This window comes from Oncorhynchus masou, chromosome 32 (assembly GCF_036934945.1).
Source record: "Oncorhynchus masou masou isolate Uvic2021 chromosome 32, UVic_Omas_1.1, whole genome shotgun sequence".
Classification (NCBI taxonomy): Eukaryota; Metazoa; Chordata; class Actinopteri; order Salmoniformes; family Salmonidae; genus Oncorhynchus; species Oncorhynchus masou.
Window position 1 is genome coordinate 57186686 of NC_088243.1, and position 27453 is coordinate 57214138.

General features: G+C 42.2%; 1 protein-coding gene across 1 annotated transcript in view; it reads right to left on the bottom strand.

The window, feature by feature from the left end:
- Positions 1 to 886: 886 nt before the first annotated feature.
- Positions 887 to 27453, bottom strand: part of LOC135526283 (testican-1-like) — a 284606-nt gene continuing 258039 nt past the window's right edge. The window contains exons 8-12 of the mRNA XM_064954530.1: positions 17320 to 17439; positions 16693 to 16914; positions 16426 to 16488; positions 6724 to 6861; positions 887 to 5276 (exon numbers count right to left, since the gene is read on the bottom strand). Of these exons, the coding sequence (XP_064810602.1) occupies positions 5080 to 5276; positions 6724 to 6861; positions 16426 to 16488; positions 16693 to 16914; positions 17320 to 17439 (740 nt within the window). The 3' untranslated portion in view covers positions 887 to 5079. The remainder of the gene's footprint in view (positions 5277 to 6723; positions 6862 to 16425; positions 16489 to 16692; positions 16915 to 17319; positions 17440 to 27453) is intronic.

Here is a 27453-nt window from a genome sequence, read left to right on the forward strand (position 1 = left end):
CCAGGTTTTCCTCTAGGATTTTGCCGGTGCTAGCTCTATTCTGTTTCTTTTATTGTTTGCATTCAGGACATACATCTAATTTCTTTGCCACATTTTTTACAGTTTTACTTTAGTGCCTTATTGCAAACAGGAAGCATATTCTGCAGCGGCTTCCTTCTTTTCACTCTGTCATTGAGATTAGTATTAAAGATTAACTACAATGTTGTTGATCCATCTGTCAGTTTTCTCTTATAACATGCATTAAACTTTGTAACTGTTTTAAAGTCACAATTGGCTTCATGTTGAAATCCCTGAGCGGTTTCTTTCCTCTCTGGCAACTGAGTTAGGAAGGACGCCTGTATCTTTGTGTGACTCAGTGTATTAATACAACATCCGAAGTGTAATTAATCACCATGTTCAAAGGGATATTCAGTCTCTGCATGTTTTCTTTTTACCCATCTACCAATAGGTGTCCTTCTTTGCAAGGCATTGGAAAACCTCTCTGGTCTTTGTGGTTGAATCTGTGTTTGAAATTCACTGCTCGACTGAGGGATATTACAGACAATTGTATGTGTGGGGGGTACAGAGATAATGTAGTCATTCAAAAATCATGTTTTATTGCACACAGAATGAGTCCATGCAATTATTATGTGACTTGTTAAGCAAATTCCTACAGCTTTTCATTTTTAATTAGTTAGTAAAAATATCTAAAAACATACCACTTTGATATTATGGGGTATTGTGTGTAGACCAGTGAGACAAAATCTCAATTTAATCTATTTTAAATTCAGACGGTAACACAACAAAATGTGGTAAAAGTCAAGGGGTGTGAATTTCTGAAGGCACTGTATGTTTGTGCGGCCAGCACAAATGACACCATTTAAATAAGACGCACACAAATAGAAGGTACAGGACAGGACAGACTTAAATTTATTCAGACAAACATTGTGGAACTGTTACAATAAAATAAAGGTATTTTCAGCCCATAACATCAACATTCCATTATAACTTCAGAAGGGGGAAAATAAGACACTCTAAAACTCACTGCACTATGCTTCTATGGAAAGAGCTTCTGGAGTCTAGCTACATTAAGGACAATCGATTTACACACCTCAGTCTGCAACTGGACAAAGCCACAGAGCCTTCACACGGCAATATATTACCCTTTAACATGAGTCATTTTTTCTCTTTACAAAGTAAAAAATATATAGAGTTAACAAAGAAGACTTTTGCAAACATGGCCATTTATGTGTGTGTTTGAACTAGCATCGTAAAACTGTATCGTGTGTGTGTGTGTGTGTGTGTGTGTGTGTGCGCGCGCACGTACACTCCCCTACATATTTATTTGGACAATTCCATCATTTTGGATTTCAAATAAAATGTGTTATATGCAGCGACATTACAGTATGTTTTATTTGACTGTATTTTCATACATATCAGTTTCACTGTTTAATAACGAACGCACTTTATGTATATAGTCCCCCATTTGAAAGTGTCATAAGTATTTGGACAAATTCAACGGGAATAATGATGAAAGAGAAAGCTTGAGATGCACAAAGATTATACCCCCAAACACATGCTATCCTCCATTACTAATAACAGGGGACGTTAGCATTTTTTGGAGGGGGGGTATGATATTTACGCCTATCTAACTCTCTCACTCATCATTATTCGTGCTTCATTCATGATTATACGTAATCACGGTAGCATCCACGTTAATGTAGAAGTGTTCAGAAACATATTCTCTTCTTATTTACAATAAAAGTAACTCCAAAATGACACAATACATTATTTACCATTCATTTCTATTGGGCACAACATAACACGAAACACAACCAAATGCTTACTACAAACCTGGGGTGTCACAAGCTTGAGTGCTAGGAACATGGGACCAAATATAACATTTTTGACTAAATCACATACACTATAAGTGAATTTGTCCAAATACTTATGACATTTTCAAATGGGGGGAGGGGGGAGGGCTATATACATAGCATACTTCCATTTCTAAACAGTAAAATAGATGTGGATGAAAATAGCCTAAAATAAAAGCTGACATTTTGTACTGTCGCCACATATAAAACATTTGATGTCAAATACAAATAGCGAGTATTGAGCCAAATTAAACATTTTAGCTTCACTGTCCAAATAAATACGTAGGGGAGTGTATGTGCGTGTGTGTATCTGAGGACATTTCAGCAACAGCAAAGGACCTTGGGATTGCATGTAATTCCGCTTCTGTAGACGTTTGAGTGACTTGGGCCAAACAGAGGGAGGGTTACTCAGCTATGTACACAAGCAGGCCAGGCAAGCGAGGGACAGCAGTGGCATCAGGACAGGGCAAGGGTCAGTTATGACATCATGAGAGGGCAAAGGTCAAGGGCAGGTTGATTGCAGAATCAAAAGAAGAGGCCTTACACTGCTACAGCAAGAGATGACTTAATACACACGCGTTACAAGTATGTTACAGGCTGTGTGTGTGTGTGTGTATTGTGTTAGCGGGAGGTTATTGTCTCTCTGGCTGATATACACACAGAGACGTCAGAGTTGAAGATGCACAGGGACAAAACACAAAAGGGTCATCATGCATGCTGTTGACGTGATAAACAAACAACCAATCAATATCAGGGTCAGAGGTCACTGTGATGCAGTGATCAGTTGTGACTAGATGAGTTAATGTTGTGATCTGAAAGGACCAACCGATTGATTAATGGACAGAGGGAGAAATCACCAATCAGTTTTTAGTAAATACACAGATATACTGTATGAGAGAAAGGGATAAGCATGAGAGAAAGGGATAAGGAGTGGACTGAAGAAGGGAGAAAAGGGAGCGCAATAAGGACAGAGACCAAAAATGGAGGATGGGGATTAGAGAAAGGGAGAGAGATTTGAGGGAAGGAGAAAAAAAAAGCCCCGAACCCAAAAGCATCACTTTCATCCCCTGTGTTCCTCTTCCTGTCCCCAGATTTCCCAGGCTCCTCTGGGAGAAGACTGAGATGAAAGGCCTACTCTACGGGTGTCGTCTCCGAACTATAAAAAAACAAAATAAGGGAAATTAGATGAATGAGAGGAGCGAGAGGAGTGCCACGGCTGTAAAACTCACTCATGCATTCCACCAGCGTGAAAAACAGAGCACAGAGAGAGATAGTGAGAGAGAGGGGAGAGGGAGCGAGAGAAAGAGGGAAAATAAGCGAGTGACAGAAAGAAAGTAAAGATGTGTGAGAGTGGGAGAGAGAGGGAGAGGGGAGTAAAAGGCTGTGAGAGAGGTAGCAGAGAAAGAGAGCGAGAGCGTGAGATTTGTAAAGTGAGCAAGCAGGTTTTGGTCATGACAGACTGTTTTCTAATTAGCTCTGTGCCTGCCTGGAACTACACTTGGAAAACATCAGTGTTGCTGAAGAGTAGAAGAGCTCAGCCGTCTATTCTGTAGAGCTGTTGTTTGTGCTATATGGACCAAAGTGTCAATCACAACAGACTCTCACACGTGAATAAAAAATCTGTTCAAGATCGCTTCCCACTGGCCGAAGCACGCAAAAGCAATGTATCATTACGCTGCATCACAAGCCCAATGAAACATATAGTGCCCGGCTCAGACCTGTGAATATATGCGTCCAACCATCGAAGGCCTGTCATTATCAAAGTGAAATGTCACTAAGCATTGTGTGTGTGTGCTTATACTGTATCAGTGTAATGCTTATAACTGTTCATAAGCCCGTCTTATGGGTTACGCCTATCTCATCTGGGTTCGTGGGGTAGATACATTACGATAACTGACCTCACTTGACTGCAACCCGAAATATTCTGAAAAAGCAGGAACTCATTTAAAATAGAAACTATACTATAGCTAGAATATTTCACTTCTTATGTCAACAATACAAACCAATGGCTACAGAAATCGAACTCTACGACAAACAAAACTATTATGGTAAAACATTATTTTTAAACTCCTGCTGCTTTTAGTAAACCTTTTAAAAAAGCAAAGCAAACCGTTAAAATGAAAGAAAAATATATTTGTGTCTGACTCAAAAGCTGCAGGCTGGTTTGTGGAGGTTTGAAAAAGGTCTGGGTACCTTGTAGGATTTCTCTGATCTGAAATTGCACAGACAAAGTGCTCGTCTCCACCTGAACCAAAGTACAAAACTGTTTAAAATAAGTAAATAATAATAATCAAATTAATGGAAAAACAATATGTATGTTTTAAACTTTCAAGTTGAAGATAGAGGTTGCTATTCAGCTCACAATGTCGTGTTAAACTTTTAAAAGCTACATTAGAGGAGGTTTGCACGGCAATAAGACTGCAACAGAAGAGAGCGCTGCAGCAGCGAATGTTGGCATTGTCATCAAATAAACCAAACTAAATATGTATACTCTGGGTTACATATCTGGCTACCCAAACATGTCTTCAGCAGGGGCGTAGTAGGGGAACATGCAAAACAACACAATCACTCTTGCTGATTCTAGGACACCCTGGAACATTCAATAACAGCCAGAACAATATTCTCAAGCAAAGAGCCTATAGAATATTCTGGAACCCGAGAATATGGTATTCTAGAACATGAGGAGGGAGGACGCGAGTGGAACACAAACAGGAGAACAGCCTCTGACAGAAGGGCCAGGGAACGGAACATACTGTAGAATCTCGCCTTCCTGTTGTGAAGGTATTTACATCAATGTGTCTATGGCCTCAGACAGACACAAAACTCCCAGAAACACAGGCAGATAAAGAGAGAGAAAGGGGAGATGAGAGAGCAAGAGAGAGAGAGAACGAGGCTATAGCAATCAGTGTCAGTCAAAAATGTAAGGGTTTGGGGACAGTTGAAGCAGAGGGTAACACAAGAAAAGAGTCTTTGTTTGAATTGAATAGGTCTCCATTATCTGAAGGAGAGTAGAAGGTGGACACATTATATGAAGGTTGAGTAGGACGGGATTAATGAAGAGAAAGCTTCAATGAAGTTATGAACAAGAGGAAGGAAAAGTCAGTTGGACATGGACTGATGCTGAGGGGCAGGGGGCGGGACGAAGGAGACGCTGGAATGGCTTCAGGTCTGTGCAGAGTTAACGGGAGTCCCTGGTTGGTTGATGGGAGAGCAGGTGGGGGCAGAGCTACCAGACGTAGCCAATCTCGTCATCTTTGTCATCTTCCTCGTCCTCGTCATCCTCGATGGCCCCTCTGGGATGGATCCGGCCCCGCCTCTGCTTCTGCCGGCTCCTCCCACTCCGAGGTGGCTCCTCCTCCTGGTCGTCAAGGAGAAGGACACCACCCCCGCTGCCAAAATCCCCTGAGGTCTCTTGATCCTCCTCTACACAGAGACAGGGAGATAGACAGGTTAGATATTGAGACAGGCAGATGGGTAACAAAGAGAGACAGCTAGGCAGGCAGAGAGTCAGAAACTGAGAGACAGAGAAAGAGAGACAAGATACGGCAGAGAAAGGCAGACAGACCGGCAGCCAGACCTACAGCCAGACCGACAGACAGACCCGACAGACAGACCGACAGACAAACAAGCAGACAAACAAACCAATCCACATACAGCTTCCTTTAATCGAGACGCACTATTCCGACAGCACAATGCACGATGAGTGTAAATAACGTCCTCTTCCTCCAGTGGTCCGTGTGAGCCTGAGCTCTACTTTATATCCCAGCTCACCATCTCAAAGCATGAAACCTTTCAAAGGAACACTGTTGAATCCCAAACACATGAGCAGCGAATCAGAGGTAGCCAGAGGCATTCAGCTATAGATAGATAAGACTTCACAGGCCGTTCTCAGGTCTGTCTGGGTGATTACACAGCTTCTATTAGCAGCAGGGTTTACCACACCAACGTTCAGTCTGGCAATTGTCACAGCAGATTAGTCTCCTTGTAAAATGGAACTACGCTTCGGAGATAGGAGTACATGCAAATGCCCAACACACTCCACAAACAACAACAACATGACAAAGGCATCGTCTGTTCCTCTAAAAGGCCTGGGGAGTATTTTTTTCGGGGGAGACACATTTGCGCCGTAAAAAGTCTAACAGAACAGAGACCTTGTCATTGAGATTCCCCGCATGCTTCAGTGGTATCTTTAAAGAAAGACTCAGCGAGCTCGCTGCCTCCAGCACCCCAGATTACACAGACCTAGATAACACACGCACAGCAACACCTGTATCACAGAGCACACTCATAGAGACAGATGGGACACACTGTAAAGAGAATGCTGGAGGTGTGTGTGTGTGTGTGTGTGTGTGTGTGTGTGTGTGTGTGTGTGTGTGTGTGTGTGTGTGTGTGTGTGTGTGTGTGTGTGTGTGTGTGTGGAAAAGTGTTGGAAGAGTTATGTTGGGTTCACATACTATGTGAAATCTTTCGAATACTTTGAGCATTTGCTCTAGCCTGCCTGGAGTGCCAGTTTCGGCGAGATCTTCAGTTTGGTGCAGGCAAGCTCAATCAAACACATATTACGTATTTGGAATGATTCAAAATAGTATTTGAAGCCAGCTCTGGTACATAGAGTACACATATTGGTTATATGTGCTTGTGTACATGATTGTGTGTTGGTTGTGTGTGTGTGTGTGTGTGTGCTTGCGTGCGTGTGTGTGTGTGCTTGCGTGCGTGTGTGTGTGCTTGCGTGCGTGTGTGCGTGCGTGCGTGTGTGTGTGCTTGCGTGCGTGTGTGCGTGCGTGCGTGTGTGTGTGCTTGCGTGCGTGCGTGCGTGCGTGCGTGTGTGTGTGTGCTTGCGTGCGTGCGTGTGTGGACTGATGGGTCTTACCACAGGTGGGGTTGCCCTGTTTTCTGGAGCCGGCGATCTCGTTGCCGTATTTGTCCACACACCAACACTGTCCAGTACTGCCATGACACTGGGTTGACTTAAAGTAACCCTCCTCAGAACAGCGTGGAATATAGGCCCCTAGAGAGAGAAAGGAAGGAAGGGAGGGAGAGTGTGTAGTGAGGGAGAGAGAGAGAGAGAGACTGTGTCAGAGATAAAGAGAGGCGTATGCATGAATGGGCCTGGTTGGCCCAGGCCCACCAAATCAGGTTGAGTTCTTTTTTATTATTATTCTCTACTTGTCAGTGTTCCAAACAGGATATTCTTCTTTTTTTTTTTTTTTTTTTTACCTAAACACAGTACTTGATTTGGGCAGAGTATCTCACGGGAACTGCTTACCGGCACCTGAAATTTTATTCAGCTTGAGTCCCTGCACTTCCTATAGAATATTAGCTCAAAAGTATTGTAGAGTTCCTGCACATAAATATAAACAGTAACAGCACCCACAATGAGTACCGTGACCTATTTCAGTCCAAGCACTGGCCAAAACATGCAATTAGAAAATAATGGACAGGTTCTGGCATGTGTCATTCCACACTGATACCATGTGCAGTAAACAGTAGTTATCACTGTGTAGGCTAGGCTTAGCTAGCGAGCTAAAACTCACGAGCCAACTTGGCTAACAAAAACAAGTAAAATGGCCGAATAAAGCTCACTGTGAAAAACAACTAATATTAAACAAGAGACCGCGTACAGAAAATAATTTTGGGCGCATTTGCCACGTTATTTGATATTTTGTTTTTTATATTTACTAGGCTCGCCTGGCATCTACTCTTCCTAGGGTCCAAACAGGGTTAAAACAATTACATCACAGCCAAAGACATTATTATGCTATTATGACCCCATTTAGGTTCCGCTTTAAATGACATGCAGCTTATAAAGGCTTCATAAAGCCTTCATAAAGACTACATTCATGTGTTACAAATCATCTATAACCATATGTCATGCTTTATAAAGGGTTCATAAATGTGGCATAACTGTGTGACATAACAACGAATGTCAAATGTGGCATAACCCACTATGTCAAATATAACATAAACCTGTGCTTTATAAAGGGTGACATAAGCGGCACTTAATAAAGGCCTTATAAGTCATATTAAATTGAGGCTTCACGAAGCATTTCTAACCCCGTCATGCATCTTGGTAGAGCATTGCAATGCCAGGATATTGGGTTCGATTCCCATACCCATACGTACACCCATACGTAAAAATGTATTCACGCATGACTAAGTCGCTTTGGATAAAAGCATCTGCTAAATGTTATATATTGTATCATTAAAACATTTCTAGAATGACCCAACTTCTTTCCCTATTTGGTGCCTCTTTGGTGCATAGTCAATATTGGACCTGACCTCAACTTCCCCCAAAATGCATTGTTTTTCCAAGTTTCGGATTTCACCCATTTATGTAACACTTTTTTATTTTATAGAAAAACAACAACATTTTCTGTGTTCACAACAATGCTTTAACCACATCAGGGGTTGACTTTTGAGGTCTGTGAAAAATCTAAGAAACTTAGATCTTTGTGTGTAGTTGCCCTTTAAAACTTCTTAAGGCTAGGGGTTCCGCTAGCAGCACCCCTCGACAACATTCCGCTGAAAAGGCAGTGCACTAAATTCAAAAATATTTTTTTGAAATATGTAACTTTCGCACATTGTCACGTTCATCGTAAGGATCGGACCAAGGCACAGCATGACTAGATCATTTTAATTCAAAACAACAAACAACCAAACAAAATGTGAAGCTACTGATGTGCACTAAGGCAACTAAAAGGTGCAGACTCCCGGCCTCAAACCTGAACCTATAGGGGAGGGTTCGGGTGGCCATCTACCTTCGGTGGCGACACCAGTTCGGGGCGTAGTCCCCGCTCCCTACACTGATCCATCCGCTTCTGTGGAACTGGACTGTGGATCATTGCCGGAGGAACCGGACCGTAGTTAGAGGTTCTGGACTGTGGAACGTCTTTGGAGGTTCCGGACTGTGGACCGTCTTTGGAGGTTCCGGACTGTGGACCGTCTTTGGAGGTTCCGGACTGTGGACCGTCTTTGGAGGTTCCGGACTGTGGACCGTCTTTGGAGGTTCCGGACTGTGAAACATCGCCGGAAGCTCTGGACTGGGAATTGTCGCCGGGAAAGCTCTGGACTGGGAACTGTCGCAGGAAGCTCTGGACTGGGAACTGTCGAAGGAAGCTCTGGACTGGTAAATGTCGCCGGAAGCTCTGGACTGGGAAATGTCACCGGAAGCTTTGGACGCGCACTGGAGGCCTGATGCGTGGAACCGGTACAGGTGGCGAATGCGGGGAGGAGGCACAGGGCGTACTGGAGGACGTGGAGGCGCACTGGAGGTCTGGAGCGTCCTGGCTGGATGCTCACTTTAGCTCAATAAGTGTGGGGCGCTGGCAGAGGACGCACTGGGCTGTGCAGACACACCGGAGATAGAGTGCATAAAGCCGACGCAGGATATCCTGCGTCCGGAATGCGTACTGGAGGCCAGGAGCGCTGAACCAGCACCATCCGTCCTGGCTGGATGCCCACTCTAGCCCGGCCAATGCGGGGAGCTGGAATATAGCGCACCGGGCTGTGACTGCACACTGGAGACATGGTGCGCATCACCGCATAACACGGTGCCCGACCGGTCACACGCTCCCCACGGTAAGCACGGGGAGTTGGCTCAGGTCTGAACCCTGACTCTGCCAATTTCCCCGTGTGTCCCCCCCCTGTGCCTCGTTGGTATAACTCCTGGTAATGTCGCCGTTCCGCTTTCGCTGCCTCTATCTCCTCCTTCGTATGGCGATACTCCCCGGCCTGCGTCCTGTGTCCTTTTCCATCCAGAATCTCCTCCCAAGTCCACTCCTCCTGTACATGCTGCTTGGTCCTATTTTGGTGGGTTCGTCGTAAGGATCGGACCAAGGCGCAGCGTGAGTAGAGTTCCACATAATTTTAATAAATCGAAACTCATTGAACAAAACAACAAACAAAATGTGAAGTTGCTGATGTGCACTAAGGCAACTATACATAGACAAGATCCCACACCAGAAAGTGGGGAAAATGTTTGCCTAAATATGATCCCTAATCAGAGACAACGATAAACAGCTGTCTCTGATTGGGAACCATATCAGGCCAATAAAGAAATACACAACATAGAATGCCCACCCAAAATCACACCGTGACCTAACCAAATAGAGAAATAAAACAGCTCTCTAAGGTCAGGGCATGACAGTACACCAAATGAAAGATAAACTTCTTGTTAAATCTACCCAACGTGTCCGATTTCAAAAAGGCTTTACAGCGAAAGCACAACATATGATTATGTTATGTCAGAGCCAAGTCACAAAAACACACAGCCATTTTTCCAGCCAAAGAGAGGAGTCAAAAAGCAGAAATATAGATAAAATTCATCACTAACCTTTGATGCTCTTCATAGGATATCATGTTATACAATACATGTATGTTCTGTTCGATAAAGTGCATATTTATATCCAAAAATCTCAGTTTACATTGGCGCGTCCTGTGATTTTGCAGAGAGCCACATCAATTTACAGAAATACTCATAATAAACATTGATAAAAGATACAAGTGTTATTCACAGAATTAAAGATATACTTCTCCTTAATGCAACCGCTGTGTCAGATTTCAAAAAAACTTTACGGAAAAAGCAAACCATGCAATGATCTGAGTACGGCGCTCAGACGACAAATCAAGCCAAACAGATAACCGCCATGTTGGAGACAACAGAAGTCAGAAATAGCATTATAAATATTCAATTACCTTTGATGATCTTCATCAGAATGCACTCCCAGGAATCCCAGTTCCACAATAAATGTTTGGTTTGTTCAATAAAGTTCATCTTTAGGTTCAAATACCTCCTTGTTGTTAGTGCGTTCAGCCCAGTAATCCAAATTTATGACGCACGAGCAGACAAAAAGTCAAAAGGTTCCGTTACAGTCCATAGAAACATGTCAAATGAAGTATAGAATCAATCTTTAGGATGTTTTCAACAAAAATCTTCAATAATGTTCCAACCGGAGAATTCATTTGTCTTCAGAAATGCAATGGAACTCAAGCTAACTCTCATGTGAACGCGCATCACCAGCTCATGGCACTCTGCCAGACCACTGACTCATTCAGCTCCTATTCCACCCTTCTTCACAGTAGAAGCATCAAACAAGGTTCTAAAGACTGTTGACATCTAGTGGAAGCCTTAGGAAGTGCAATTTGACCCCATAGACACTGTGTTTTCGATAGGCCAAGAGTTGAAAAACTACAAACCTCAGATTTCCCACTTCCTGGTTGGATTTTTCTCAGTTTTTCACCTGCCATATGATATGTTATACTCACAGACATCATTCAAACAGTTTTAGAAACGTCAGAGTGTTTTCTATCCAACATATACTAATAATATGTATATATTAGCAACTGGGACTGAGTAGCAGGCAGTTTACTCTGGGCACGCTTTTCATCCAAACGTGAAAATGCTGCCCCATATCCCAAGCAGGTTAATTCACTGTTGTTTGGTTTGAGGGTTTACTGTAGCGCAGTAATCGCCCATGTGATGATTATGTACTCGCATTCTGGCCACAAATGGAATGGCTGGAGTAAAAGGCGACAATATTTATATTCTACAGACCTTACTGAGAACTCCCTACAGTAATTTTATTGCGGCACCCAAAATAGTTTTTGTTCTATAAGCCAATATGTATTACACATAGTGATTCGCACTGGGGGCATTTATATGACATGCTTTAAAAAAACAATTTAATGCAAATGTCACTTAAATTTGAACAAATATGAATCATTGTTAATGTTTAGACATTTATTTTTAATATAATTAATAAATACATGTTGTTGATACTTTTATACTATTATGTGGAGGACTTTTATTTTGGAAATTTCTGAAATTCTGTGGTCCGGAAGTACTTTGACAAGATGCTGTTAATGTGATGAGTTCGCAAATCAAATGCCCAATTGTAGTGCCACCGGAAAGCGAAAACAAGTTAACATTTATTTATGGTAATTTAAATTAGTTTGTAGTAGTTGTGTTGATGTAGCAACCTCAGTCATTCTTTCAAATAATTTTGGTGACTACACAGCAATTGCTAGATAACCAAAATTTAGCTAGCTAACGGGCTCAGCTAAATAAAAATCCCTAGATACAGCCACGTCTCATAATCAAGTCATGAGATTTGTAAATGAAAGAGGAATATAATAATAAGAATGGAAATGAATATACTTCATATGGGATAATGAAGAAGGCCTGCACCAATCAGACTAATTTGGTCAAATGACAGCCACCCGGTACCCATGACGGTATTTCTGTGTAACTGTTTCTGTATAACAGCATAAATGGAAGGTACATGAGGGTTAGCCCTATCCATCTCTTATCGAGGCGCTCCACATTTGTCCCGAAGATGTTTCCGAACATGAACAGGCTTCTTAGAGCCTTCACCACTCTGCCTATCACCGGCTGCGCTGTAAAACGTCTATCCTACATGGTCAACAATCCAGGCTCACAGGCCACCTGAACAACTTGTCACCTTCATCCTTTGAACGAGAACTGACCGAGTCCTCAGATTATGATGATAACGTTCAACACCAAGCTCCGTCACCTTGTGCTGTGAGTCTGACCACAACCCGTAGGCCGATGTTCATTATTCCTTTTTCTTTCACTTGCCTGTATATGGCACTGCCGACTGTTATCATTTACATGACCTTTGTTTGGTGTTAGAGCGTGTAGGCCTTATATAATGCAAAGAAATCTGATCTGATTGGCCTCGGCATACGGCTGGGCCTCGCTGCGGTCGTTGGAACAGTGCTAGCTCAGATGGCTGCACCAGACCAGTTGGTGGCACTATAGATGTTATTGGCACCGGTGGCACCATAGGATACTCGAGCAGTAGCTTTTTGATCAGGTGGACTTTGTCTCGTGTAAATGAAAGTTTGATTTAAATTATGCAGATGAACAACATGAAACCTTGTGGAAAAAAACACCGGAAATATTTCCCAATCTAACATTAGTCAAATTGACACCATAATTGGCATATCATCTCAATACAATAATGTAATACAATAATCTCAATAATGACTTTGAGAATGATTACCTGCATTCAAAGAGCCAACCTACAGCACTAGAATAAACATATCTTGCGTCGACCTTGTGGTGTTGAGAGATAAACATGGTAATGATGTAACTGATTGCACATGAAGGAAGGTAGTTACTACATGATAGACGACTTGTTTTGTTATACAATTGATATTGTGTCTTTTCTGTCATCCCATGAACCCCGTTCATTGCTACTACATTAAAGGGGTGGGGACCAGAACCATATTTCGGAAATCCAACCAGTTGAAAATATGCGTTGGTACTTATAGAATAGGATATCAGATCAGTTGTCATCTGAGACATTATTACTGATAATTGTATGACATAAACTGTATCTTGGAAAGTCTACACATTCTAGTTATCAGATTCACATAGATTTGTTGTGCAATCTAAATGTTTAAATATGAAACTATTTGTGAAAAGATGAAACTACAGAACTAAGCCAACTTCAGTGTGAGCTTAAAGTATGGCTACTTGGTATGAACTTTGAACTCTTATTCACTAAAGAAGTGATACCTCCTGGCTGTTGAGTGAGCAGCAGCAGCTGTAAACGTGGGCCAAGAAAAGGACGGACAACGTATCTCTTCTACCAAACACACGGCTTTACTACAACACATCCTTTCTACCAGATATTCTCCAGAGGACAGGAAGATCTCTGTTGGGCAACATGGCCTTCCATCTACGACCAAACTATTGAAGCACAGCTCAGAGTAAATATTCCTTGCATTTTCCTTTTCCAAATGGGCGGTTATTTAGAATGCATAAGATTCTGTATTTATGATAGCATAGCTTTACAAGGTCCGATCAGAGACCAAGTTCCTTTGATCCCCAGTCTTCCAGCGCTTTCATTCAAAATCCAGTCCCCTTTCTTTGTGTAACCAGCTGTTATATCTGTTCCGTCCGCTAGGGACGTTTTCTTTTATGACATAATTAGTAATCAACGTATGACCCATCCTGTGTATGTGTAATTCTGTGTGATTGTTTAGGTATTTAGTAAATAAATTATTAATAATTAAATTGTATTGCTGATTCAACTTGTTAGCCAGGGATCGTGAAGATAACCAAGAATTCTACGACTTCAGATGAGACTGATTGAGACTGATTAAGAATCGACCACTATTGATGTAAAAGATTTCCAGAGTTTATTTGGAAGATAACAGCTCTATAAACATTCTTTCGTGGTGCCCCAACCTTCTAGTTAATTACATTTACATGATTAGTTCAATCAGGTAATATTAATTACAGAGAAATTATTTTATAGAATAGCATGTCATATCACTTAATCCGGCATAGCAAAGACACAACAGTAGGCTGTGAGTCCCTTGTGAAATACAAAAGCCATGATTTACATTGTTAATAAATGACTGCTTGGTCTACGAAATCAGGTGTTAAATGTTTTGTGTGCGATCGAGTAGTGCAGTAGTAAGAGTAAGGTAGCCTATGTTTTTAATGATAATTCAATTATGATTTGAGAGCTTCAATTTCGGCCCTCCTACCAACAAACGTCTGGCTATGCTACGGGATTGGCAGAGATGAGATGGATAAAAATTTCTAAACAATCCTGTTGTCATGACGTTGCCCTCTTTGGGTATAGCAAGCCCCATCCCCCTCTCCCTGCCTCCCCCTTTCCTCCTTCAACTAGGCTGCTGTGGTCAGAGAGACGTCGTAAATTCCTGAGGATCTCCTCATGGACACACAGTATAGAGAGATTAAATTTTCATAGAGAACAAAGGAATTTCTTCCACCTCACAGAACTTGAGGTACGAACAAATTTCATGTTCCGGAGAAAGTATAAAAGATCGGTGAAGAATCCAGCTATGAACTGGTCCGCTTGTTACAACTTGAGGATGCTCATGGGAGACAATGTGGCAACATTACCATAACGCTGTTTATATAATCGCCTCAGATATGAGGTTTACATCTAATTATTGTATAAGATGAATGAGTGAGTATTATACTGTTTGTAAAATTGTGCAATATGATTTTGGATTGTTTAATGAAGGAAAATACATTTCCCTTTTGATTTGAACTAAATCAGAGGACCGCCCCTGAGCCCAGTTAGGGCCAGGCATCCTAGGACAGCCCCTTTTCTGCAATTCTGAATAAAACCCAACTTTGAGAAATTATCACCAGGCCATGATTTTCTCCATTAGGAGAGGACAAAGGTTGTAGACCATTGCTGAATCTTTTATCCATACCACGTGGTTAAACTCTTAGACTATCGATGCCGACAGAATAAGAACAAGTCTTTGATATTAATTACTAGTCTGCAGCTAGGAATTCGGTATCATTGAACACGAAGAACGACAACCGCCGAAACATCCATTCAATAACAAATGAATTAATGTCACTCTGAACTATCCCCTCTAACCAAGAAGGAGAGAGAGAGAGAGAGACAGAGAGAGAGGACGAAACTATCCAACAGAAATAAATATTTCACCAGCGATCAAGACGACACACTGAGCATAAATATATATATTGATTGCAATTGTTCCCGAATGAGTGAGCGTTCATGTGCAAAGGATTAGCATTTCAATTGTTATAATTATCACTCTGTAGTGAGTTCTTCGTCGACCCCCACTTCCCCTTTTGTCTAACAAGCCGCCATGCCGGTTTAGCCCACTAGGGCACATTCTTCTATAATTTCTTGTAACCATATTTACTGTTTGTTTATGCATTTCTGTGAATTACTTAGTTAGTAATAAATAAATGATTTAAGACAATTGATGTATGGATGACTCATAGTGAAGACTGGGTTTGTGCAGATAACCAACAATTTACAACGTTTGGAATGAGACTAACGTGAGGTAAAGTAAATAATTCATTAATTTAAAGACTAATTGATCAGTTAAAATATCTGAAAAGTTATTTAAGGAAATGATAACTTTGTAATCTGAATATTTTTCCTTGGTGCCCCGACTTCCTAGTTAATTACAGTTACATGATTAATCAGTTGATCGCGTAATACTAATTACAGAGAATCTTTGATAAAAACTGTAAGTCTTCAATTTAATGATAGTAAAGACACTGTACTAAAATCAAAATGTACTAAAACTCAATGTGCTCATTGCCATGGTTTTGTAAGTTATTGTGTGTACATAGGCGGAGGCAAACAACCAATTATTTGTGCCTAAGATGAGACAACAAGCCATACATCCTGCTTTAAAAGTCACTTTCAATAACAGCACTCACGTGCGCACGTGGACATCACAGTTCACACACACACCACACACACACACACACACACACACACACACAAAAACCCATTACCCTCCTTTTTCATTCATGTGAGCCAGTCAAAGGCCATTTGTCAAACTGTGTTTTTTCGTGAGTTATAACATTATTATGCATGATTATTGATGACCACTTGGCTGAGGGTTTGAAGGAGTTAGGGGCGTGGGTGTTTGTGTCTGTGTGTGCTATTGTTTGTCTCAGCTGGGTAATGTATTGTGCCAAAATATGTATCGGAATTTAAATATACGGTGCACAATGACCAACGGCCCATGGAAAACAATTGTTTGCCAGCTGTCACTTCAGCAAACTGACCTATGAGACTCTTCCGTCGACCCTGAGTCTGAATCCTGTTCATCTCATTCTGGCAGGGCAGACCTGGAGCAGAAAACACACACACACACACACACACACACACACACACACACACAGAACAGGTTCAAATGTGCAAAACTTTGTTTTTCCATCACCAACAAACACCACTCTCTTTCTTTTTTGTTGTTGTCCGTCTTCACCTTTACTCTCTAAAACACTTCCTCCCTTCTCCATCCCTAACTCCATCCTTCCCTCCATCTCTCTCACCGTCAGGTTTCTGGAAGCAGTAGCACCACTCGTTGTTGGACAGTTTCCCGTCCTTGAAGGAGTCGCAGGAGTTGAACAGGGGCTTCATACACAGCTCATACTTATCCAGGTAGATGGCACTGAGCTCTGATTGGTCCAGCAGGAGGTCATAGTTCATGTCCAGCTTGTTGAACATCCAACCCAGAGAGTCCTTACAGATGGGCAGGATACTGGTGTCAAAACCTTGGGGACGGGAGAGAGGGATGTTAGTGGGTGGTGTGTGTGTGCGTGTATGTGTGTGGGGGGGGGAGAAGCGTGTGAGTGTGGAGGGTTTGTGATAGCGTGGACGTTTGTATGTGTGTGTGAGTGAGTGTGTGTTGTGGTGCCTCGTAGTGTCTCATGTTTGTATTGGAGGGGGTGCTTGTCTGAGGCCTTTTCAGTCTGAAACTTGAGTAAAGTGCTTGAAGACTGAGGGTGAGTTTGTTGAAATTTGAGTGTAGAGGCATGCTGACTTTAGTTGAGCACAGAGGAGCACTGTCCTCATCCTCTACAGTCCTCACGAGAATTGAAAAGAGCAATGGAATTTCAAATGGCAATGCCATTTCAAAACAACAAAATAATACACACACAGATAATGGTGTGACTCACGTCCTGCCGCTGAATCAGAGTTGGCAGAGGTTTTGAGGTCTCGGTTGGCATCGAGGTGGAGAACTCCAAACCAGTCCTTCAGTCTGGATGCTAGGCTATGCAGGTCCCCATCACTGCAGACTGAACACACAGAGACAGAGACACACACCAGGGTTAGCAGGGAAGCAGGGAAATCATTTTAATAAAACATACTTTATTTTAAAGCCACATCGATTCAACATGACTGTTTGATAAGGTTGGGGGAAATAACGTCAGCACAATGTTGGCTCAACAAATTTTTTATTTTCCTGGTTGGCTTCTCCTTGACCACACAGAGGACCATCAGACTGCACAGAAGCAGCTGAGTTATATTTCCCTTTCTGTTGCTATAGGAACACAAGCTGGTGAGTGAGTGTGAGAGTGGGTGAGTGATCGAGTGAGAGGGTGAGAGAGAGAGATAGTGTGTGTGATGATGATGGTTACACATTCATCATGTCAGAGTGAAGGATGGTTACACATTCATCCTGTCAGAGTGAAGGATGGTTACACATTCATCCTGTCAGAGTGAAGGATGGTTACACATTCATCCTGTCAGAGTGAAGGATGGTTACACATTCATCCTGTCAGAGTGAAGGACGGTTACACATTCATCCTGTCAGAGTGAAGGATGGTTACACATTCATCCTGTCAGAGTGAAGGATGGTTACACATTCATCCTGTCAGAGTGATGGATGGTTTACACATTAATTCTGTCAGAGTGAAGGATGGTTACACATTCATTCTGTCAGAGTGATGGATGGTTACACATTCATCCTGTCAGAGTGAAGGATGGTTACACATTCATTCTGTCAGACTGAAGGACGGTTACACATTCATTCTGCCAGAGTGAAGGACGGTTACACATTCATTCTGTCAGAGTGAAGGATGGTTACACATTCATTCTGCCAGAGTGAAGGACGGTTACACATTCATCCTGTCAGAGTGAAGGATGGTTACACATTCATCCTGTCAGAGTGAAGGATGGTTACACATTCATCCTGTCAGAGTGAATGACGGTTACACATTCATTCTGCCAGAGTGAAGGACGGTTACACATTCATTCTGTCAGAGTGAAGGATGGTTACACATTCATTCTGTCAGACTGAAGGACGGTTACACATTCATTCTGCCAGAGTGAAGGACGGTTACACATTCATTCTGTCAGAGTGAAGGATGGTTACACATTCATTTTGCCAGAGTGAAGGACGGTTACACATTCATCCTGTCAGAGTGAAGGACGGTTACACATTCATTCTGTCAGAGTGAAGGATGGTTACACATTCATCCTGTCAGAGTGAAGGATGGTTACACATTCATTCTGTCAGAGTGATGTACGGTTACACATTCATTCTGTCAGAGTGATGTACGGTTACACATTCAACCTGTCAGAGTGATGGATGGTTACACATTCATCCTGTCAGAGTGAAGGATGGTTACACATTCATCCTGTCAGACTGAAGGACGGTTACACATTCATCCTGTCAGAGTGAAGGATGGTTACACATTCATTCTGTCAGAGTGATGGATGGTTACACATTCAACCTGTCAGAGTGATGGATGGTTACACATTCATCCTGTCAGAGTGAAGGATGGTTACACATTCATCCTGTCAGAGTGAAGGATGGTTACACATTCATTCTGTCAGAGTGATGTACGGTTACACATTCAACCTGTCAGAGTGATGGATGGTTACACATTCATCCTGTCAGAGTGAAGGATGGTTACACATTCATCCTGTCAGAGTGAAGGATGGTTACACATTCATCCTGTCAGAGTGAAGGATGGTTTACACATTAATTCTGTCAGAGTGAAGGATGGTTACACATTCATTCTGTCAGACTGAAGGACGGTTACACATTCATTCTGCCAGAGTGAAGGACGGTTACACATTCATTCTGTCAGAGTGAAGGATGGTTACACATTCATTCTGCCAGAGTGAAGGACGGTTACACATTCATCCTGTCAGAGTGAAGGATGGTTACACATTCATCCTGTCAGAGTGAAGGATGGTTACACATTCATCCTGTCAGAGTGAATGACGGTTACACATTCATTCTGCCAGAGTGAAGGACGGTTACACATTCATTCTGTCAGAGTGAAGGATGGTTACACATTCATTCTGTCAGACTGAAGGACGGTTACACATTCATTCTGCCAGAGTGAAGGACGGTTACACATTCATTCTGTCAGAGTGAAGGATGGTTACACATTCATTCTGCCAGAGTGAAGGACGGTTACACATTCATTCTGTCAGACTGAAGGACGGTTACACATTCATTCTGTCAGAGTGAAGGATGGTTACACATTCATCCTGTCAGACTGAAGGACGGTTACACATTCATTCTGTCAGAGTGAAGGATGGTTACACATTCATCCTGTCAGAGTGATGGATGGTTACACATTCATCCTGTCAGAGTGATGGATGGTTACACATTCATTCTGTCAGAGCTCCACCTGACCATCTACATGACAGGTGTACCCAGGTGAGACAATAACATCCGACCCAGCACTGCCACCAGTGACATGTACGCGTGCACACACACACACACACGCACACGCACACACACACACACACACACACACACACACACACACACACACACACACACACACACACACACACACACACACACACACACACACACAGAAGTCTCTCTAACTATCCAGAGGGATAGCACAGGGAAAGATGCTACAATAGTCACACAGCAGTGTTTCTCCCCTCTATGTCTCTTTAAATGGCCATAAATCCACTGCACCAGGATACAGTGGGAATTCCAACACTATAAGTGTATAGAGCTGCCAACTGTAAATGCTGCCTCAGATCTGTGATTTCAAACCCTTGTTTCCTCTCCCATCCTATCTGACACGGTCAATACAGAGCTGTCTATTTGACTGCTGTGGAAAACCACTCTCTCATCCGCAGCATGGCCACTGACAAGGTCTCTCAGCCAATTAGCAACAACTGACTCACTTTCCGTCAGGATCTGTGTGTTTGTGCGCGCCCGCCCGCCTGCGTGTGTGTCTGTGTCAGCATGATTGACATGGCTTCTAGGATGAGAACTAATTGACAGTTTCATAATAAAATTTGGTTAAATTTCTCACCTCATACCGAGCAAGCCAATCAAAAGCCATCATCCTTGGCATGTCAAAAAGTCAGATGGAGAACATTCCAGAATGCTGAAAACCATGAACATTCCGGTAGCCTTCTCAAGCCAGGCCTCTCTTGCCTGGCCACATCTAAACAGACAGACACATCACCTGACACATATGGAGCTTAGCTCAAGACAGGGACAAACAAGTAAGGGATAGACTCACTTCTTCCTAGGTTCTGGCCTTTCTAGGGAGTTTTTCCTAGCCACCGTGCTTCCACACTTGCATTGCTTGCTGTTTGGGGTTTCAGGCTGGGTTTATGTACAGCACTTTGAGATATCAGCTGATGTAAGAAGGGCTTTATAAATACATTTGATTTGATTTGATAGACGTAGACCTTCTGTGCATTGCCTTGGAAATAATGGACGATGCAGCAGGGCGAAGGCGGAGTTGATTCCCATTGCAGAGTTAATTTATCCAAGGTAATGTACAGAATGGAGGTGTTTATCCCGCTTATACCACAGTTACCATATACCATACTAAAGAACACATTTACAATTTCTCATCTTTGGGTTGCAAGAGACGCGACCCAGTCGTTCGTTTAATTAGTTATATTTATCTAGAGACGTGACCCAGTTGTTTGTTTCATTAGTTATATATATCTAGAGATGTGACCCAGTCGTTTGTTTCATTAGTTATATATATCTAGAGACGTGACCCAGTCGTTTGTTTCATTAGTTATATTTATCTAGAGACGTGACCCAGTTGTTTGTTTCATTAGTTATATATATCTAGAGATGTGACCCAGTCGTTTGTTTCATTAGTTATATATATTTAGAGATGTGACCCAGTCGTTTATTTCATTAGTTATATATATCTAGAGACGTGACCCAGTCGTTCGTTTCATTAGTTATATATCGAGAGACCCAGTCGTTTGTTTCATTAGGTCTATATATAGAGACCCAGTCGTTTGTTTCATTAGGTCTATATATAGAGACCCAGTCGTTTGTTTCATTAGGTCTATATATAGAGACGAGACCCAGTCGTTTGTTTCATTAGTTATATATCTAGAGACGCGACCCAGTCGTTTGTTTCATTAGTTATATATATCTAGAGACGTGACCCAGTCGTTTGTTTCATTAGTTATATTTATCTAGACGTGACCCAGTTGTTTGTTTCATTAGTTATATATATTTAGAGATGTGACCCAGTCGTTTATTTCATTAGTTATATATATCTAGAGATGTGACCCAGTCGTTTGTTTCATTAGTTATATATATCTAGAGACGTGACCCAGTCGTTTGTTTCATTAGTTATATTTATCTAGAGACGTGACCCAGTTGTTTGTTTCATTAGTTATATATATCTAGAGATGTGACCCAGTCGTTTGTTTCATTAGTTATATATATTTAGAGATGTGACCCAGTCGTTTATTTCATTAGTTATATATATCTAGAGACGTGACCCAGTCGTTCGTTTCATTAGTTATATATCGAGAGACCCAGTCGTTTGTTTCATTAGGTCTATATATAGAGACCCAGTCGTTTGTTTCATTAGGTCTATATATAGAGACCCAGTCGTTTGTTTCATTAGGTCTATATATAGAGACGAGACCCAGTCGTTTGTTTCATTAGTTATATATCTAGAGACGCGACCCAGTCGTTTGTTTCATTAGTTATATATATCTAGAGACGTGACCCAGTCGTTTGTTTCATTAGTTATATATATTTAGAGATGTGACCCAGTCGTTTATTTCATTAGTTATATATATCTAGAGACGTGACCCAGTCGTTCGTTTCATTAGTTATATATCGAGAGACCCAGTCGTTTGTTTCATTAGGTCTATATATAGAGACCCAGTCGTTTGTTTCATTAGGTCTATATATAGAGACCCAGTCGTTTGTTTCATTAGGTCTATATATAGAGACGAGACCCAGTCGTTTGTTTCATTAGTTATATATCTAGAGACGCGACCCAGTCGTTTGTTTCATTAGTTATATATCTAGAGACGCGACCCAGTTGTTTATTTCATTAGTTATATATCTAGAGACGAGACCCAGTCGTTCGTTTCATTAGTTATATATCTAGAGACCCAGTCGTTCGTTTCATTAGTTGTATATCTAGAGACGTGACCCAGTCGTTCATTTAATTAGTTATATGTATTTAAAGAGATGTGACCCAGTCGTTTGTTTCATTAGTTATATATCTAGAGACCCAGTCGTTCGTTTCATTAGGTCTATATATAGAGACCCAGTCGTTTGTTTCATTAGTTATATATCTAAAGAGACGAGACCCAGTCGTTTGTTTCATTAGTTTTATATCTATATATACATCGTTTGTTTCATTAGTTATATATATCTAGAGTCGCGACCCAGTCGTTCGTTTCAGTAGTTATATGTATTTAAAGAGACGTGACCCAGTTGTTTGTTTCATTAGGTCTACATGTATATATAGAGACCCAGTTGTTAATTTCATTAGTTGTATATCTAGAGACGTGACCCAGTTGTTCATTTCATTAGTTATATATCTAGAGATGCGACCCAGTCGTTCATTTCATTAGTTATATATATATCTAGAGATGAACCCCAGTCGTTTGTTTCATTAGTTATATATCTAGAGACACAACCCAGTCGTTCATTTCATTAGTCTTGCTATAGCAAGACTGTTTGTATTCCGTCATGTTTCCGGTCAGGCAATCAAACAAGCTAAACGTCAGTATAGAGACAAAGTGGAGTCGCAATTCAATGGCTCAGACACGAGATGTATGTGGCAAGGTCCACAGTCAATCACGGACTACAAAAGAGAAGCCAGCCCTGTCGCAGACCACAATGTCTTGCTCCCAGACAGACTAAACAACTTCTTTGCTCGCTTTGAGGACAATACAGTGCCACTGACACGGCCCGCTACCAAAACCTGTGGGCTCTCCTTCACTGCAGCCAACGTGAGTAAAACATTTAAACGTGTTAACCCTCGCAAGGCTGCAGGCCCAGATGGCATCACCGGCTGCATCCTCAGAGCATGAGCAGACCAGCTGGCTGGTGTGTTTAAGGACATATTCAATCAATCCTTATCCCAGTCTACTGTTCCCACATGCTTTAAGAGGGCCACCATTGTTCCTGTTCCCAAGAAAGCTAAGGTAACTGAGCTAAACGACTACCGCTCCATAGCACTCACTTCCGTCATCATGAAGTGCTTTGAGAGACTAGTCAAGGACCACATCACCACCACCCTACCTGACACCCTAGACCCACTCCAATTTGCTTACCGCCCCAATAGGTCCACAGACGACGCAATCGCAATCGCACTGCACACTGCCCCAACTCATCTGGACAAGAGGAATAACTATGTAAGAATGTTATTCCTCGATTACAGCTTAGCATTTAACACCATAGTACCCTCCAAACTTGTCATCAAGCTCGAGACCCTGGGTCTCGACCTTGCCCTGTGCAACTGTGTCCTGGACTTCCTGACGGGCCACTCCCAGGTGGTGAGGGTAGGTAACAACATCTCCACCCCGCTGATCCTCAACACTGGGGCCCCACAAGGGTGCGTTCTCAGCCCTCTCCTGTACTCCCTGTTCACCAACGACTGCGTGGCCATGCATGCCTCCAACTCAATCATCAAGTTTGCAAACGACACTACAGTGGTAGGTTTTATTACCAACAACGACGAGACGGCCTACAGGGAGGAGGTGAGGGCCCTCGGAGTGTGGTGTCAGGAAAATAACCTCACACTCAATGTCAACAAAACAAAGGAGATGATCGTGGACTTCAGGAAACAGCAGAGGGATCAGACCACTATCCACATCGATGAGACAGTAGTGGAGAGGGTGGAAAGTTAAGTTCCTCGGCATACACATCACGGACAAACTGAAATGGTCCACCCACACAGACAGTGTGGTGAAGTAGGCACAGCAGCGCCTTTTCAATCTCAGGAGGCTGAAGAAATTCGGCTTGTCACCAAAAACACTCACAAACTTTTACAGATGCACAATCGAGAGCATCCTGTCGGGCTGTATCACCGCCTGGTACGGCCATGACCGCAAGGCTGTCCAGAGGGTAGTGAGGTCTGCACAAAGCATCACCGGGGGTAAACTACCTACCTGCCCTCCAGGACACCTACACCAACCAATGTCACAGGAAGGCCAAAAAGATCATCAAGGACAACAACCACCCGAGCCACTGCCTGTTCACCCCACTATCATCCAGAAGGCGAGGTCAGTACAGGTGCACCAATGCGAGAGACCGAGAGACTGAAAAACAGCATCTATCTCAAAGCCATCAGACTGTTAACCAGCCATCACTAACATTGAGTGGCTGCTGCCAACATACTGACTCAACTCTAGCCACTTTAATTAAGGAAAAATTAATGTAATAAATGTATCACTAGCCACTCTAAACAGTGCCATCAATGTTTACATACCCTACATTACTCACCTCATATGTATATACTGTACTCTATACCATCTACTGCATCTTGCCTTTGCCGTTCGGCCATCACTCATTCATATATTTTTATGTACATATTCTGATTAATTCCTTTACACTTGTGTGTGTATAAGGTGGTTGTTGTGAAATTGTTAGGTTAGATTACTTGTTAGATATTACTGCATTGTCGGAACTAGAACCACAAGCATTTCGCTACACTTGCATTAACATCTGCTAACCATGTGTATGTGACAAATAACATTTGATTTGATTTGATTTAGAGACGCGACCCAGTCGTTCGTTTCATTAGTTATATATCTAGAGACGCGACCCAGTCGCTCGTTTCATTAGTTATATATTTAGAGACGAGACCCAGTTGCTCGTTTCATTAGTTATATATTTAGAGACGAGACCCAGTTGCTCGTTTCATTAGTTATATATTTAGAGACGCGACCCAGTCGTTTGTTTCATTAGTTATATATCTAGAGACGAGACCCAGTCGCTCGTTTCATTAGTTATATATCTAGAGACGTGACCCAGTCGTTCGTTTCATTAGTTATATCTCTAGAGACAGGACCCAGTCATTTCGTTCGATTAGCGCTGTATCTAGAAACGTGACAAAGTCGCTCGTTCGATCACTATGCAGGCTGGCAACATTCTTCTCTTGCCATGTAGCCTAGCTCATCGCTTGATTACATTTGGACGTCTGCAACATGATAACACCACCCAGTTGTTTGTTACAGTATATACAGTATATTCCATTGCCATGCTCGCTGGCACGGTTCTCATCCCTTGCATGTTAGCTAGCCAAATAGCTACAGGTAACACATTCACAACCTCTGCAGCCAGAATAACAGCAAGGTAGCTGCATTGGGGTTTGTTTAACCTCTTACACTTATGGTGGCGCTATTTCATTTTTGGAAGAAAAACGTTCCCGTTTTAAACAAGATATTTTGTCACAAAAAGATGCTCGACTATGCATATAATTGCTACTGTTCGAAAGAAAACACTCTGACGTGTCCAGAAATACAAATATCTTCTTTGTGCGTGCCCTTTAACGTGAGCTTCAGGCAAAACCAAGATGACTTGGCATCCAGGAAATGACAAGGATTTTTGAGGCTCTGTCTTTCATGATCTCCTTATATGGCTGTGAACGCAAGAGGAATGAGTCTGCCCTTTCTGTCGTTTCCCCAAGGTGTCTGCAGCATTGTGACGTATTTGTAGGCAGATCGTTGGAAGATTGACCATAAGAGACCACATTTACCACGTGTCCGCCCGGTGTCCTGCGCCGAAATTGGTGCGCAAAAGTCACCTGCCAGTATTTTTCCATGGGGCACAGAGAGAGAAGCAAGCTTCCACGAACTGCATGTCAATGAAGAGATATGTGAAAAAACACCTTGAGGATTGATTCCAAACAACGTTTGCCATGTTTCGGTCGATATTATGTAGTTAATCCGGAAAAAGTTTCACGTTGTAGGTGACTGCATTTTCGGTTCGCTTCGGTAGCCAGGCGCAATGTAGAAAACGGAACGATTTCTCCTACACACAGACGCTTTCAGGAAACACTGCGCATTTGGTATGTGGCTGGGAGTCTCCTCATTGAAAACATCAGAAGCTCTTCAAAGGTAAATGATTTTATTTATTTGGTTATCTGGCTTTTGTGAAAATGTTGCGTGCTACATGCTACACAAAATGCTATGCTAGCTTTGCATACTCTTACACAAATTAGTCAATTTCTATGGTTCAAAAGCATATTTTGAAAATCTGAGATGACAGTGTTGTTAAGAAAAGGCTAAGCTTGAGAGCAAACGCATTATTTTAATTTTATTTGCGATTTTCAGAAATCGTTAACGTTGCGTTATGCTAATGAGCCTGAGGCTTAGTCACAATCCCGGATCCGGGATGGGGAGTTTCAAGAGGTTAAGCTGTTTTCTATTGACATTCTTTTGGATACATCCATAACGCGCTGATGACGCTCGATTGTGCCTGGCATAGCTAGAAAAGCTAGCTTTCTCGCCAGGACATTCGACACGGTTCATTGCGAGGAGATCACACTGCATATCAAACAGTTTGTGTTGCTAGCGAGTCTGCAAATAGGCTAGCTAGCTAGCTGACAACATTTTTCCTGTGTTTACAAGGTTTCCAATTTCGGCTTGTGTGGTTGTTGGTTAAAGTTTCAATCACTTTGTAGCAAGTATGGTCTGCATGTATAGGCACATATTGCATCCTGATTGCAAGGTGTCCCGATATCTTTTCCAATTGTCCTGTTATCTGGTTTTAATGCACATTCTAGAATGCCCTTCTATCCAATCAGAAACGAGTATTCAACAATACTGTGGTATAACTGGTGATAAGACATTACATGATGTACTAGTCAAAAGGAGAGTCTGTTCAGCTATGAATTGTGATGGGCACACACGTCGACACAACATCCATTAAGGGTGTATGGCTTATGGGATTCAGTGAAACAGGAAACGTGACTTGGTGGAATGAGAGCACTTCCACAGTGGCTGGCAGTAAATTGTTCAGCCAGTGTTTTGAAAACTGTTTTCAATGGAAACATATAGATAATCTAAGGCTTTGCCCCAAGCAATCATCT